The following is a 16523-nucleotide window of genomic DNA, read 5'->3' on the forward strand; positions in this document are numbered from 1 at the left end:
GGACAAATTTGGATGTGATTTTCGTGATCAGCAGCCAAAAATCTATCAGGAACACCCAACAATGTTCAAGAAGCAAAAACTTTGTTGTGCAGTGTAATTTGTCAAATAATATTTGATAGTGTTAAAACTACACACTATTGGCACAAATACAAAATTTTAATAGTAAATTACTGCTTATAAAATAAATGCAAACTGTACTGAATGTTTACACTCTTTATGTTTTTGCAACCTGTAGTTTTGATGAAGTTTGGACAATGACTTTTGATGGGTTGAGATCAAAGCCTGTTGGTTGGGTACATATAGTCTCTTTGTAGGCTGAGAATGAGGGCTGCTAGTGGGGTGTCATAGTAGCAGATGAGGTAACAAAAACTGGAAGCAAGACCAGCTGCACTTTCTTTACAGTCAATTCACCATCTGAAATGCACAATGAAAACACAAATGTTGGTAATGCTGTAGTTCAACTTACACATTTCATCATATTTGCTATATTTTAAATCACTATTGTGATTTATTCATTCTATAGAATTTAGAAATGACTTAAGAATTCATTCAGATGTTTTACTTTACATTATTAGTATTACACTCTACTTATAAATTACATTAGTATGATACCATGCAAAAAATTATATATTTTGCTTATTAAATTGATTCAAAAATTCAACAAAAATTCCCATATCAAAAACACACAAAAACATTTTGTTTCTGTATGCATTTCATATTACTGGTAAGTTTCAAAAATATTTATTAAAAAATCTTAGATGGATAAAACTAATAAATACATACTCATTTGGTTAACTGAGAATGAAATTTTAAATTTTACATACGAGAGTGGAAAACAACAGTCTAAAGACATTGAATATTTGGATAAAGCTTCAAAAATTAGGAAATGGAAACTACAGAAATTTAGAAATAACTGCAATACAGATATTTTTACTTAATTCTTTTTACAATAAATCAAGTGAAGTAAATAATAATGACTCACCATGGTTCATCTGTACAAACACCATTAGTTTGTTAGAAGTGAGGTGGTTGAAGTTTTAAGTACCGCTTTGGCCCAATTGAGCTTGTGGTCATTATGCCATTTGCTTTTGTACAATATCACATTAAGTTTGAAAAACCCATGACCGATGTAACCATAAAATTTAATGATCATATTCGTATGCCAAAATTCCAAGTGATCATCAATAACCAAACTCAACCATCGCTGTTTTATAATCTTATTTGATAACTTCTTCTATTCTAGCTGTGTATATAGTAAGTAACACATGGCCTGCACTATATAAATTTGTTAAAACTCACCAGCTATAGATTAAGGAGTTATTGTAAGTCAGTACCAATGGTTTGTTACAGAATATTTTTCAATAGATTGGAAAGAGAATGTCAAAATGTATTTTCAATTAATTATCTTTAGTTATCCAACTATATTATAATCTTGCAATGACTTTAAAAAACCTTATTTTGAAATTCAACTTGATAGTACTGAAACAGCAGAATAACAGCTTATTTCAGTTGTTTTATCAGTTCAAACAGTAAAGGTTACAATACAGCAATTAGTAGTTTCCTTAGACATCTATCAATATCTGGAAAATAATAATTTCTGTTAATTTTTACTCTCTCAATCACATCTTCATCTTCTTTCTCTCCAATGTAAGTTCACCTTGGTCTCAGAAATTACTTTCCCACAATCACAGTTTAAAACCTTACAGTAAGTGCAAAATCGAATAAAAAATAAGCACATTCAAAACATACTCCACAAAATATATCATAGTAGATGGCACTCAAAATGCAGCATGGAGACTTACTCTGTGGTTACTACATTACGCTTTATCAAAGTTTATTTCATTTCTGAAACATCCATTTACTCATAACATATGGCTTTAACATATAGATGTATAGACGATCCAATTAATTTGAATAGTTACAATATTGATAAACGTAGTTTTAATAAACATCCTACTTAATTAGAGATAGAAAACAGTACAGTATGTGATACTAAAACGTCTTAAATTGATTTGGACACAAAAATAGTTGTTTTGTTACTATAGGTATATTTTAATAAATCATAAAAATTTAAAAAAATTTTCATTACTTACTGGTAATTTTATTTTTATGTAATAATTTCACAGTTACCTAAAACTGTAGAATTTGTAACAAACTAGAATATTTTTATTTTCCCTTATGTACTATTAGCTATAAGTCTAATATATGTTTCTTGCCAAAATAGTTTATTCAAAATTTTAATAATTTAAAGAACATATTATAGCATGTTTAAAAACTGTTCCAAATTAAAACATAAATGAAGCTTTCCATTACATTGTAAAGAGTAAATTTTATGGAAACTAAGAATTGAAGTATACTTGATGTATAGATTAGCTAACTAAAGAAATCTACCTGCAAGCAGAGCTGTGAGATTAAATCTCATCCATTTTCAATTTTTACTTCATCATAAAAAAATCCTAATTTCATTGAATGATGCACCATCCTTGACAGTTGTGATGCTAAATCACTTCAAATAAAATTTCACCACTATGTAAATTTTAAACTTTACAAGCTGGTTAGCATGTCTCAAGAATCCTGCCAAATTCTGTCTTTTATATCAAAAGAGATTAAAAAATTGAAACTTTTGACAAATAATGTGCAATATTGGGAGCATCTACCCTTGTCTTATCTTGGTTTTCATTTGTTTTAGAAACTTTTTTGGATGGCTGATGTAATTACTCAGAACTGGTTATACGTATGAGCATACTGGCTGTGGAAGAGGTTGTATGATTTTTTTATACAATTACAACAGTTAATTCCTGTTTTCTTTTCAAGTTCATCTCATTATGGTTTTAGTTCAAGCATCTGAGGGCTAAATTAACAGCTTCAAAATATAGATTTTTCTATGTCAATTCAGTATTTTAATTTTAATAATCTATTTGTCTCTTTCAGTAAGAGTAGCTATCATCTCAAAATTTCTATACAAAGAGAGTGACAGTTTTCAATAAGGGTATATTTTGAACTTCAGAACTTGAAGATATTCTTAATTTTAAATATTAATTTTGTTTGACATGTAAGATTTGAAATTACTGATTACAACTGAGATATGGAGTATCCCTGATACTTTGTGGATCCTACTTTTGGAAATGTCTTTTATACTAATAAACATTTCACTATCCTACTCTGTATTTCCTATCTATCTTTCTGTATATATTTAATGTTTAAGTATAGCATAGTTTCTTAATATCATAAAATTCTCTAAGGTAAAAATATGCTCTTTTATTGGGTTTTCTTTCCTTTAGATATTAAATGAAACTTTGTTTATTTTATCTTTTTGCATATATACACACATACTTATGCAAATACAGAAAAAGAAAATGCAAACACTTGAAACCATTTTCACATTAAAAATAAACTGTTAGAATTAAATAACATGCACAACAATGTTTTGATTCATTTTTTCGCATATGCATGTTTTATACTTATAGGTACTGAGTTCAAACTAATTATAGTGCTTTTGAGAAGTGCTAAATGTTTCTCATACTGGTGTAAATTCACAAGAATAAATAAATTGTTGGTTACAAAGTGGTGAAGAAAATGTGAAACAACAGATATTATTAGTTTGGTAAGGGAGTTACAGGAAACTGTACCCTTATATAGGATTAACTGTGATGACTTAGCAGAAGTCAAATTTAATTTTTAGTCTTAGGTACATCACAATTCTTTGTCATTTTTATTTCTAACTGCTTCTGCTTGTTATAATTTTACACAACCATTGTCATTTCTTAATGTATACCAAACTGTGCTATAGTTTATATTACTTACTTTTTATTATTTACTTAAATACATCTGCTTTTAAAAGCATATGAAAAATAACCATCAACAAAACAAGTTAGAAGCATATACATATATCCATTTCATTGTATAAAAGACATCTTATAAGTTCTACATCTTTTCTCAAAATTATTTTATTTAATGTGAAATCATAATATAGCATAGGAAGGTTTAAAGTGCAGTGGAGAATTATTTTGACAAAAAATGTCTTTTTTGCTCTCATTTTAAAAATCTTTAGTTTGATTTAACAAGAGTCTGAGCATAAGAGACTTAAACCTTAGTATTTTTGGCAAAATATTTAAAATACTATGTTCATTTTATCATGAAGACGTAATCTTTGTATGAAAAACATTTTACTAAATAATTGTTTATTTTTTATACTTTTTCCTTCCTCTAATTATCAACTTCTAAGACTTGTAAAAATTATATATTTAATAAAAATCAACTTATGCTTTTGTAATACTCTTTTTTAATTACCCACAAGTATAGATAAGACAAAATTTTGTTTTTTTCTGTAGTAGTTAAATTCTTTGAGTTGAACTCCAAACTATCAAATATTTGCAGTATATGAAGAAAATGCATAAGGTTTGTTGACACTGTTAAGTGTTTTCAGATTATCAGTTTCTAAACAGTTAGTGTCTAACATTGTGATTTCCTGTCCTAAACATAGATCTTAGTATAACTAGCCAACAGGAAGTTAGTAGTTTCTACTTCCAGGATGTGGTTGGTGCCCTTAAAGACTCCTTTACAAAGATTAATCTACATTTGTTGTTCTATGTTTGTATTGAATGCTTTGACTTTATCAGTTCAACACAAGCTTGAACGTTTGTTTAAGAAACAATGTTACAAAGTGTACAACTTTTTTCATTATGTTTATGTTTTGTGTTATTTCCTACTTTTATTTCTGGTAAGTATACTAGTTATAGAAGCTTTTAACTAGTGTAGGTTATTCTGATTCAAAAGTAGTATTATAATTCATATTTCGTTAGTAAAAGTAATCTGTTATTAGTAAGTTTTTTATTTCGTACAAGAAAGCATTTTCAGGTAATTTCTGATATTCTTTTTTTTTCTACTTCTTCTATATGTAAATTATTGCTGTAAATATAAGGCTAAATTTCTAAATGTGTATTGTATGTTCAGTTAAGAAGAGTTAAAAGGATGGTAGACAGATGAGTTCAAGGAACAAAGTTTATCTTACAATGCCAAGGCAAGTGAAAGACATGGAATTAGGTACATTAGGAAGCACTGAAGTAGAACTGTTTCATATCTTATAACTTTCTAAATTCTTTTAGTAAACCCAAAATTATCAAAGTGACTTACAATGAATAACTTTCAAATGTTCTCAGTTCTAGCTCTGATTATTAGCCACTTAAATAACAGCACTAACCAGAGATTAGATGACATTATGTTGTATAAGATTTAATGCCTGAAGACTTTTAGAAAGGAGATAAATAGTTAGGATTACATCAGACACCTCTCATGACCCTCTTGAATAGCATTTTCATGTAAACTATAAAGTAGTATTCATGACTTGAACCATTTTAAATTTGTATTTTTTTGAAATGTTGCAAGCTCTAAGAGTTTAAATTCTAAATCTGTTAGAAAAGAGAATATTTATATAACAATATGTATGTATAACACAATATTCAGTTAAACCAAAAGAAAATACACATTGAAATAAAAGTGGGATTTTTAACAAAATGTTTCTGATTCCATAATAATGTTGAGTTCAGTTAAAATAAGTTTGAAACTGTGTAAAATAGTTACAATTTTTTTATTTAAAATTACATTAAAGTGCTATAAATATATTCAGTGTAATTAAATGTTTTTTATTAATTTGTTATTGACTCTTTCTTTTCTAGACTAAGTGTAAAATAAAATGAGATTATTGTAATGTTCATGTCATTGGTATCATATTTCACACCCACGTCATCAAAATATGTAATGTAAATATAAATTTGGAAGGATTTTATCAACTATGTAATATTTTTGCTGACTAAAAATGTATTGTACCTCAATTAATTTTTTGGAAGTTGTTTTAAAAGTAGAACAAAATTTAGTATTGAATTATTTTTCTTTACATAGTTAGAAAAGTTTAAAAGATTAACAATGAATTAATTCAGTCGTCTCTTGAAATTAAACATAAAACATTCGCTTAAAAACATTCTAAAAAGAAAATATTAAAAGTTATATCAATAAAGCTTGTATCATTTTAGGTTATAAATTTCACTGTATGATTACATAACTCACAAAAACTTTCAATAAAATCAAAATTTCGGAATAGTAAAGTGAAATGAGTTGTTATAACTGCTTTAAGATTTTAAAAATTCACCCTTTATTTTCATTTTATCATTGTGCATGGAGTAGCATTATATAATGAAGCACAGTCACACATTAATATAAAATAAAAAATAAAATAAAAGTTTACATCCACTGTTATAGGAACAAGAAGTTTTGACACTTGTTGCCTTATACTGACTTCTTGTTTGAACAATAGAAAATGTAAACTTTATTTTATATTACTCTATACAGTATTGTGTATTTACTTGCTATAAAACTGTAATATGCTTTGAAAGTTAAACCTTATTATATGTACTTTTAAGAAACAAAAGTTTTATGTAGTAGTTGAATACGTGTTTTTGAATTTCTTTATTAATAGACAACTGTTATTTATATAACCACAAGTTATGTTTTTATGATATTTCGTATCAAAGATTGTGCATTTTAAAAATATTTTAGTAAGTCATCAGTTGAATTGAGATTACTATAACTCAAATAATTATGGTTTAATTCTCTATTTTGATTATTTGTTAAAGATTTTGTTTAGAAAATATTACTGATTTTTGCCTGTAATTTTTTAAAACATCATTAATAAATATCTATTTTTGAAGACATTTGTTCATTTTTTTTCATTAGGACAGTTTGATGCAAATTTTACCTTGCGAAATGTATGGGGACGACTTCCATTTGAGCCTTCTCGTTCATTGATTCAGTGCACGAGTAGTAGTGGACAGCCAGAAAAGATAAAGTTTTCAAGAACCATAGATGTTGGAGAGGTAATTGTTTCAAAGCTAGTTTAGGCCTGGCATGGCCTAGCGCGTTAAGGCGTGCGCTTCGTAATTTGAGGGTCGCGGGTTCGCGCCCGAGTCGCGCCAAACATGCTCGCCCTCCCAGCCGTGGGGGCGTTATAATGTGACGGTCAATCCCACTATTCGTTGGTAAAAGAGTAGCCCAAGAGTTGGCGGTGGGTGGTGATGACTAGCTGCCTTCCCTCTAGTCTTACACTGCTAAATTAGGGACGGCTAGCACAGATAGCCCTCGAGTAGCTTTGTGCGAAATTTCAAAACAAACAAACAAACAAAGCTAGTTTTTATATTTAGTTTTAATAGTAATTTACGTTATTATATTATTTTATGTTAGTTGTAACATCATCACTACCAAATAAAGAATTTCAAAAATTATCCTTAACTATTCATAATAGTTTTTAAAAATATGTATAAGAGTATTTCATTTCTTCTTAAACGTCCATAAGGTGATGAAATACATTTATTCTGGTTAATGTTTTTCACAGAAATGTAATGAAAAATAAGCTTTTGATATGTTATTTTCCCCCATCACAAATACTTTTTCATTGATTTGTATATATTTGTCCAATGTATATATATGCACATTTTCTGTTGCCACTAGCCTTGATACTTCCATCTACTCAAGTGTGTATTCATGTGAGATATATACATGCTATCATGCAAAATCTCGTATAGCAATCCTCCATCAACTTCCATGTGACACAACTTCTATTATTATTAGTGCCTTCTGTTCTGTGCAGACTTTTATCACTTCTTTATTGTCGATGTGACTGACAGGATTTTTTTTCCATTCATGTTTTCAAACTGACTTTTTATTCATTGATTAAGTTTACTGTTTTTTATTTAGCTGTTTATTACTTTACACTTTACATTTTCGAAATTTTACAGTTTTACAAATTATGTTTGGAGAGCAATTTGTATTCTTCTCTTTCTTTACAAAGGCATTTGTCACATATTTGGATCCTATGGAGTGGTGAGTGTTGCCTGACCAGGTATACCTATTCTTATATGTACACTGTATCATCTGTGTATCAAATACAACCACCAGTGAGGTGGGGTGTTCTGCAAGACTACTTATAGACATTCCTTGAGGTATGTTGCTTCATAAATATATTTATATCACATTGTACACTCATGACTAAAGCAGATGGAGATTGTTGCCTATCCCTGACGGTCCATTTACTGTAGGTCACTTGATTAATCTGCTTTTTAAAATTAGGTCACTGTGTCTGCTGAAGAGTTACTTCTAACTATCCAACTTGCTCTTTATTTCATTCTTCTAGTATTTTATTCTCCACTTAATTGCCCTTGGTAATATCTGTCATGTGGCACTCCCCAGCTGTGTCATTATGCTCTCTTTCTTAGTACTGTGTATAATAACCTCATTCAGATAATATCACCAATTGTTTTAAACAAAGCAGTCACTAAAGGGTTTCTATGAACATTTATGATACTTTGAGCATTATTAATTTTCGTTTGGTAAGCTGGTATACAGCACGAATACCTGGACTATTATTTCCAGCACAGAAGCAAATCAGGTCTCTTGTATCCCACATTTGATATACAGTGTGACTTAACAAATGGGGGGAGTCATCCTCAGTTGAGACCATCAGAGATCTTATTCGTGGTGATACAGATAGAGACATATATTTGGTTTGGTGGTATTCATTCAGAGGGATCTGAGGGTACAATCGTGAGTGATCCAAGACATTCTGAAAAAGATGTAGATTTACTTTTTCCTGCATCTTTCTTTATTCTGTTGATTTTTCAAGGAGGCCATTTTGAAATTAACTGTCTCAGGTTCTTTTTCTTCAGTTGTTCCATTGAGTGTATAGTATTTTGTGTATTTCCCCAGTTGTTTTTGAGTTTGCATCTTCCTTAATGGCTGAAGTTGTGGGAGCAAAAAGTTAGTTCTCCTTCCATCCATTGACGTTGTATAGTATGCAGAGAGGTTTACTGCTCAGTTATGTGAAGATACAGTGATGCCTTGTCTTCTATTGTTGTCACAATTACATGATTTAGCCTACCACCATCAGGTTGAAGCATATCATGATTCTCAAAGAATACATCTGCTCCTGTAATTGCGGCATTCTAGAGTAGAATCTACAGCTAATCTGAATAAATTTTAATTTTATAGGATTCGTCTCATTCTACAGTGCTGACGTATTTATTATCTATTTAAACTTTCTCGGAAGATTTCACAATTCCAAAATTAATTGATGACAAGTTGTAATATGCATATTGGTTTGATTGTCAGCTTGTACATTAATCTTTGTTGTCATTCATGTCTCAACTTTCTTTGGTCCATGGAAGAATCATAGTTCTATCCTTATTCAAGGATCCTCACATTACTCCTTGATCCACTGGTACGTAAAATAGATTCTGTTCACATTCTAAGGTTCCTCCACTCAGTCAGAATACCACTAATGGTGTTTATGGCTATTATCTGCCTTTAGGATCTGAGAGGGTTCAGATCCGAGAATTCCTGGATGTGTCGTAAGCTAGCCACAGATATTTGGGTACCACGAGTCCTTGAGTCAGGATAATTCATTCAGCTCACATCTTCATAACTATTATTTACCAAACATTTTGATATTTACACCTCTTGCAGATACTCAGATTTTGGAATTTCATTCTGGGGTTATCAGATTTTTTAGTCTGAGAACAGTGGATAGAGTCGTGCCAGTTCTTCGTGGGTTTTACTCCCATCTCTTTGTTGTGCTCAATTAGACAGATCATTGATATTTTCCACATATATATCAATTCCTAAATTCTCAAAGGTTCACAAGTAAGTCATTTCTCACTTTGAGTTAACATTTATTTTCTAAGATCGTAGATGTCCATGTTTGATTTTGCCAACTCCTATCCAAATATTTCATATTGTTTTTATCCCATCACAATTGGTGTTTTGTGCACATGGGTCAGGTGATGCAGTTTAGGGCTCTGACCTTTGGACTAGCATCAGAACCATATGCGTACTTCCAAACTGTATGAATTTATTCTCATCACTTCATTTCATAGGCCTGTGCACACATCATTCCATGGATGAATGGTTACTGCTGTCATCATCTTGTTAATTTTCAAAATGCCACAACCCAATTCTACTTTCAGAAACAACAAGTCAAGTTTCATTGTAAAAGCTGACATATTATTCTTGCTCCAACACAATATATCATCTGTCTGATATCTTTTTTCATCATGTATATCAGTGAGGCTCAGCAAACTCCCATCTAGCTCCAAGCTATGGAATAGTATGCCTGAATCTTACTCACCACTCCTTCTCCCACTGAACAAATCATTCTTTCTCTTCTGGGAATGTGGGCACTACTCGGATCCATTATGCCTTTGGCATTATAGAACAAGAGATCCTTTTAATAGTCTTGATGCAACCAAGGTATCATAAACATCAATTCACTGGATTCTCCGGTCCTTTATTTGAGACCTTTCTCTTCGATATTGAGGGGTGATCAGATCAGAACAATACCAAGATAGGGGTTCTTCTACCACCACCTCATCAAGAGATCTATCTCTTTACATATGTCTCTCTTTAGCAATGGGATGCTAAAGATTCATCTAAAGATGCTAATTCATCTGATCAATATTTCTCACTTCCATGGCTGATTGATCTCGATCAATTGTTATTTTCAGCAAAGTTCTTGAAGTGCTATGTTCCCGTACTGGTGCCTTTAAAGATGCTAGACAATGTCTTTTTATTCATTGAGATCTTTCAGCTTTCTAGGATTTATCCATTGACGAGGTGGGTACAAAATTGGCTTATATTGCTTATATTTGGCTTTCTCTGAAGGCGAGGAGTCTTCTGTGAGTCATGTCTCATCAAGTTCGTCAGATTTGTATGTTCTTAAAGGCCTAGTTGAATAACACATTGAAGCACATTATGCAGGCTGGTATGTGGACCTCCCCCAATTCTTTTATCTCACATTATTTGCATTATCTGGCAGTATCTCCCTCTGAGAGTTTTCAACTGCATCTGTAGTCATTTTAGCCACATCTGCTACATTATACAGAAAGGTTAGTTTTCATTGTTTTTTTTCCTCTTCCTTACTTTCCAGAATCACATAACTGATTTTCACAGGATCCCATTCTGTAGCAAGTATTGCCCAAGCTGATTACTTTTATTAAACCAATTTTGCAATAGCAACCACTACTTCAATATACTTTACCTAAGCTGCAACAGAATCAGTAGAAATGAGGTATTTTATAAGACCACTTAGACACTGACTGGGTATTGTTATTATACTTTGTTGGACAGTCACCCATGAGTTAAACATAAAGATATTCTGAGATGCCTGCTGATTATTGAATAAATCAGGGTCTGTTTTCTTTTAAAAACTGATGAGCCCTGGTTCACTTGTGACACTGTTTTCAGAGCTTTTTTATTCGTGACTCTCCATTGCATATTATCCCCAGATCATATGAGTCCTTACCACACTAAGTTTCCTGTCACTGGGGTGGTGAACAAAAGTTACTCCTCCAATTTTAAAGAAAAGGACGAAGTTATGAGCCCTTCTATCCGAAGCCCTGGATTTTTTTCAGGTTTTGTAAGAGAGGAACTAGTTTATGTGAGAACCTACTCATAATAATGGCTCAGATTTGGCTCTTGGGTTGGGCTTAGTGTGGCCATTCTTTTTTATCACTACTGTTTCAGTGCATTGCTTTTAGAGGATGGTCCATTGTCTCCTCTTAATTCTAAAGGCAGACTGATCACATCCTAGGTTCTTAATTGAATACAGTTTTCTTCACATCCTTCCCATGATTCTGGAGAAAATTGGAATATACCTTGCCCACTCAGCCGATGAAGGAAGTTGTGTGTTCATCGTTCCAGTGGGTATGAATTCTGTTTCCTCAGATTGAATAAAGCATATAGGATTCTGTCATTCCAAGTTTGGGGTTGTTGTCTTTCGTACTTTTTCAGAATGAGAGTAGGTTTGTCAACTTTAATGTTGCTCACCTTTTCGTCCTGATTTTGGTGGCTTGAAACACGTCTACCTATGACTACAAGTTTGGATCTAGTCATAAGCATATAATGCACTGTAGTCCAACTGCCTTAGCCATTACTGTAGGATATAAGGACCATGGCATTATAACGTTATTCCCAAGCGGTGAAACCTTTATTATCTCATTGGGGTCTGCCCAGTAGTGATAATAAATAATGTAAAAGTTTACCTACAATGCATGAATTAAGTTCCAGGTAAAGAGCGTACATGTTCTGGATGTAGTGCAGTTCCCCACTAAAGTACTAATTTCTAGATTATGATATGCCCACGATCCATACGGAGCTTTCTATATGGAGAGCACTTTTTATCTTATCGATATGGATTATAGCTGTAGTGTGAGAAAAGATAAATATGTTTTAGTAGTCAGCATTTTCGTAAATCGAAAATGTACTCTAATAATGCTTATTTCCTCTCACACTCTCCCACCCTTCCTTCCCACTACAAACTGGTGTTAGAGACTGCAGGTTGAGTTAGTCTCCATAAAGTTTTAACATTATCTGAATGAGGTACTTATATACAGCAACAGAATAGTGAGTGCATCGAAGCTCGTGGAAAATGTTATATGATGTATATCGCCATGGGCATTTAAGTGGAGTAAAAAAGACTGAAGCAAGCAAGAAAAATACAGGAAAGTGACTAGGTGGGCAAAAAAAAAACCTGACAGTAACGTAATATCTGTAGTGTGAGAAGAGGTGCCATTGGACATACATTCTTGATTTAAGAAAATGTTAATTTTGTGATGAATTTACTGATACATATTTATTTTAATATAGATAATTGTTTTAGATAAATATATATTTAGAAATACGTGTAACTTATATTGCTAAATGTGTATTTCAAAATTCCCACCTATTCCCCAAATTTGTAGAAGATTCTCGAGTGCAAGAATCAACAATATATCTTTTACAAAAGCACTAGTGTATCGTTTGGCTAAATGAAACTTCTAGACCCTTCCCTTAACGTTTATAAACCGACGCGCCGAGAAACAGTTTATAATGTTGGTTTCCTACAGTTGGTGTAATATGAACCTAGGAAGCTACAACTGTGATTAATACTTATTAATAGGAAAATTACAGATATTTGACCAGGTTTATTTATAGATTTCGAACGTTACAAAACATTCAACTTCAGTGAATTCATATTGGACATCAATATTTGAATGAAAATATTACATAACTTCAGTGGTGAAAAGTCAGCCAGTAAATGGCGTGAAACCAGCTGTGTCTTAAGTTTGGTTTGAATTTCGTACAAAGCAATACGAGGGCTATCTGCGTTAGCCGTCCCTAATTTAGCAGTGTACCACTAGAAGGAAGGCAGCTAGTCATCATCACCCACTGCCAATTCTTGGGCTACTCTTTTACCAACGAATAGTGGGATTGATCACAACATTATAACGCACTCACGGCTGATAGGGCTAGCCTGTTTAGTGTGACGGAGATTTGAACCCGCGACCCTCAGAATATGAGTTGAGTGCCTTAACCACCTGTCCATGCCAGGCCGTCTCTTTTAACTGAATTGTATCTACGCTAACTTGAAATTAATTCGGTCATTGTAAACCCTCATTAATATATCAAGGATGTTCCAGAACAGAAAGAGGACTTAATATTACTTGTAAGTTTGTAAACTCTTTGTATGTAAATCCTTGTTTGTATTAGTTATTTATAGCACTTGGTATTATAAACTGTATTATTATTTGTATTAAGAAAAAATGTAGATATCAATCTCGTTTGGCGAGCATCGTAAATTTCATACATCTCTATTTTTAATTAACTTTTGAATTAAAATTTAACTCAGCTTCATGCTATTTGAAGTCATAATACGTAAAATAATAAATGGAAGGATCGTCTGAGATAAATTATAATATATAACAACTTTCATGTAGTAACTCTTTAAGATGTGGAATATTGCTTAAACTGTCATTAGCAAAATTAAAAAAGAAATAAGATTTCATATCCCGCCATCTCACAATCACCAGAAATAACGCATCTTTTACCACTCCTGAAAGGCTGTAATCCCATTCTTATCTTACTTTTAACGTATTAAAAATATTAGTGTTAATTTTTACTTTTTCATCCAAATTTTGCATATACCCTTTTCAATTTCTTAATGTCATGTGTGATAAACTCTTTTGATTTTCTATATTCAGAAATAATCTGCTTAAGGTAGCTAATACTTGAGCCTTTAAGTCTTTGTATATGCCACTAGCATCGCGCTTTTTTCACCTAAAATGCATATTATCATATGAATTGTATTAGTGTATGATGTATTCATCATGTGACAATAGCCCTCCACTAATAGGATAGCAATGCATTCTCAATGTGCAGTAGATCCCCACAACTACTTGCACTCGAAATTAACTTCATTCTTATCCTTCTCACTGTTTTTAACTAATATGTTTCTTTAAGTTTAAACTAATTAGTTTCATGAGATTTGCATAATCTGTTATTACATATTATAATTTATCTGTGAACGTTTCTTAGATTTCTTGATTCTCTTCCTGTTGACAATAATTTTAATTCTCCAAATCTTTTTGTGAAATTTATTATGAAGGTTTCTATCTTATTTTCCCTTTCTTCTGTGTCTGTTGATTCCTTCTGTTCCTTGCTAAATTACACTTATCCTCACGATTGTTTGGTTTTTGTCCTTCTCCGAGCAAATAAACCCATGTTAATTTGTTGCTGGGTCAGCTTTACTCCTACTCTCAAATGTCTCGTCCTCTGTTACTCTACGATTTCTTTGTCACAATTTATGACCATTCCTGTTTTCTTTTCTTGGATTTCCAATTCTCAGGGTCTTTTCTAACTACTTGAAGGACTTAGTCCATGTCCAGTAACACACTATAGGGCTCAGTTTCCCTTTTTTTTTTTTTTTTTTTTTCGTACTGATCTCCTTCAAGTTTCTATTCTCTCTTCATATTCTATTGAAGCCGTATACCCTGATCCTGTTAATTTTTTTCTATGAATAGCCAGTCCTTTTCAGTACCTTGGCTAGGGTTTCATCTTCTGTCTTGCTCCTACTTGATTGGTTCCTCTCTTTTGGGAACCTTCTGGCTTTTTGTTTTCATCATGAAATCTTCAGGGTTGTTTTTAGCACCTAGGAGATTATAAAAAGCTGTCAAACACTATATGTCTTTCTCCTACTTAATTTTTTTCTTGTCTCGTAAAACCTCACTAGTCCACTCTTTGCCTATCTTCTCCTCCAGAATTCTTACACTATGATTCTGATACTTTTTCTAGGAATCTATAATCAGTCCTTTTTAGTATCTTACCCATGGTTTCACATTCTTCCTTGACCTTACTTAGTTGATTTATCTGTTGTTGAAACCTTATGGACATGATGCTCTTCTTGTTGTCCTTACTTTTAACCTCTTTGGCCTCTGTTTGGCTTCTTTCCTTCACCATTAAGTCCTAACCACCACTCATCCCATTACTTCTTAGTTTCTCATTTCTCACAACCTTACTAGCCTACTTCTGTTCTTCGACCCTGTTAAGTATTTTACATGTTTTTCGATCCTCTTTTGTTTCTCACTTCACTCCTTGCTAGTATGGGTTGGCTAGTTAAGATTTCAAAGTCATTCCAAACTAAGACACAATACTTGATTCACTTTGAATTATTTTTTTATGTCTGACTTAGTTGGACTTAGCTTTGCCAAATTCTTCTTGGAACATTAAGTTTCTAGCTACCATGATTCTTGTCACTCCTTTACATTCTACACAAGAAGTTCTATCCCTTCTGGAACTCTTGTATTTCTAATACATTTTGTTCATCTAGGCTGATCTCAATGACATTTCTTCAATGTACATTAAGTGACCAGTGTAACATCTCTAATAATTCTCTGTCCACACTTTTGATGCTGCCAGTTTATCTTCTGGAGGATATTTAATAGTTGATTGATTGTGCCAAAACTATAATAAGCATTCCTATGCTGGTCCCATACAAATTTCCGTCACATCTCCACTGCATCTTTTATGAATTGGGGTACAACTCTATGATACTACATGGCCTTGGGAATTTAGCCTTCTATGAAACATACATTACACATTAATGTACTGTAACTCTTGGTTACCCATAGAGTATGTTCAAATTTTCTACTTCATCTTTCAGATCATATGGTTACAATTCACCCCAGCAATTCTACAGTCACTTCCTATAATAATTGTTGTGATGTGACATGCTCCAAAGGCCTTTGCTTATCTACATTGATCTTTCTGTTTTCGGACCCATTCATAACAAGATCGTCCAAGAGCTTGTCATATCTCAGGGATTTTGAGCTTGACTCTCCACCTGAGCAAGCTATTTTATATGCAGTAGTTACTTCATTGTATTTGACCTTGCTGTGCATACCAATGATCAGTACCTTTGTCCCTACTCTCAATGCCAAACTCATCTTCTTTTTATCACTGATACTTCATCCTGTGGATACTTTCAGCTAAGACTAGTTTAATTTTTTTCTGTATGTGTCTTGGCATTAGTTTGCAAAACTCCTTCTCTGGTCCTCTTGGTTGCGTCTGTTTTTGGGTCAGTACTGATTCCCTTTTCAGCAATTACCATCTAGGACACTTCTGCCTTCATCTTGGTCATTTTTGCTCCAACTTCATACATTTCTCCT

At 32.3% G+C, this 16523-nt stretch overlaps 1 protein-coding gene across 7 annotated transcripts in view; it reads left to right on the forward strand.

Annotated features, from left to right (window-relative positions):
- Nucleotides 1–4550: 4550 nt before the first annotated feature.
- Nucleotides 4551–16523, forward strand: part of LOC143244846 (receptor-type tyrosine-protein phosphatase S-like) — a 171725-nt gene continuing 159752 nt past the window's right edge. For 6 of the 7 annotated variants that reach the window (XR_013025345.1, XR_013025346.1, XM_076490246.1 and 3 more), the window contains exons 1-2: nucleotides 4551–4720; nucleotides 6730–6869. Coding sequence is in view for 4 of the 7 variants with exons in the window: in XM_076490246.1 (XP_076346361.1) it covers nucleotides 4654–4720; nucleotides 6730–6869 (207 nt within the window). In the remaining 3 variants the exon portion in view is untranslated. The remainder of the gene's footprint in view (nucleotides 4721–6729; nucleotides 6870–16523) is intronic. The other variant, XM_076490251.1, reaches the window with a different exon arrangement.

This window comes from Tachypleus tridentatus, chromosome 2 (genome assembly GCF_004210375.1).
Source record: "Tachypleus tridentatus isolate NWPU-2018 chromosome 2, ASM421037v1, whole genome shotgun sequence".
Lineage (NCBI taxonomy): Eukaryota > Metazoa > Arthropoda > Merostomata > Xiphosura > Limulidae > Tachypleus > Tachypleus tridentatus.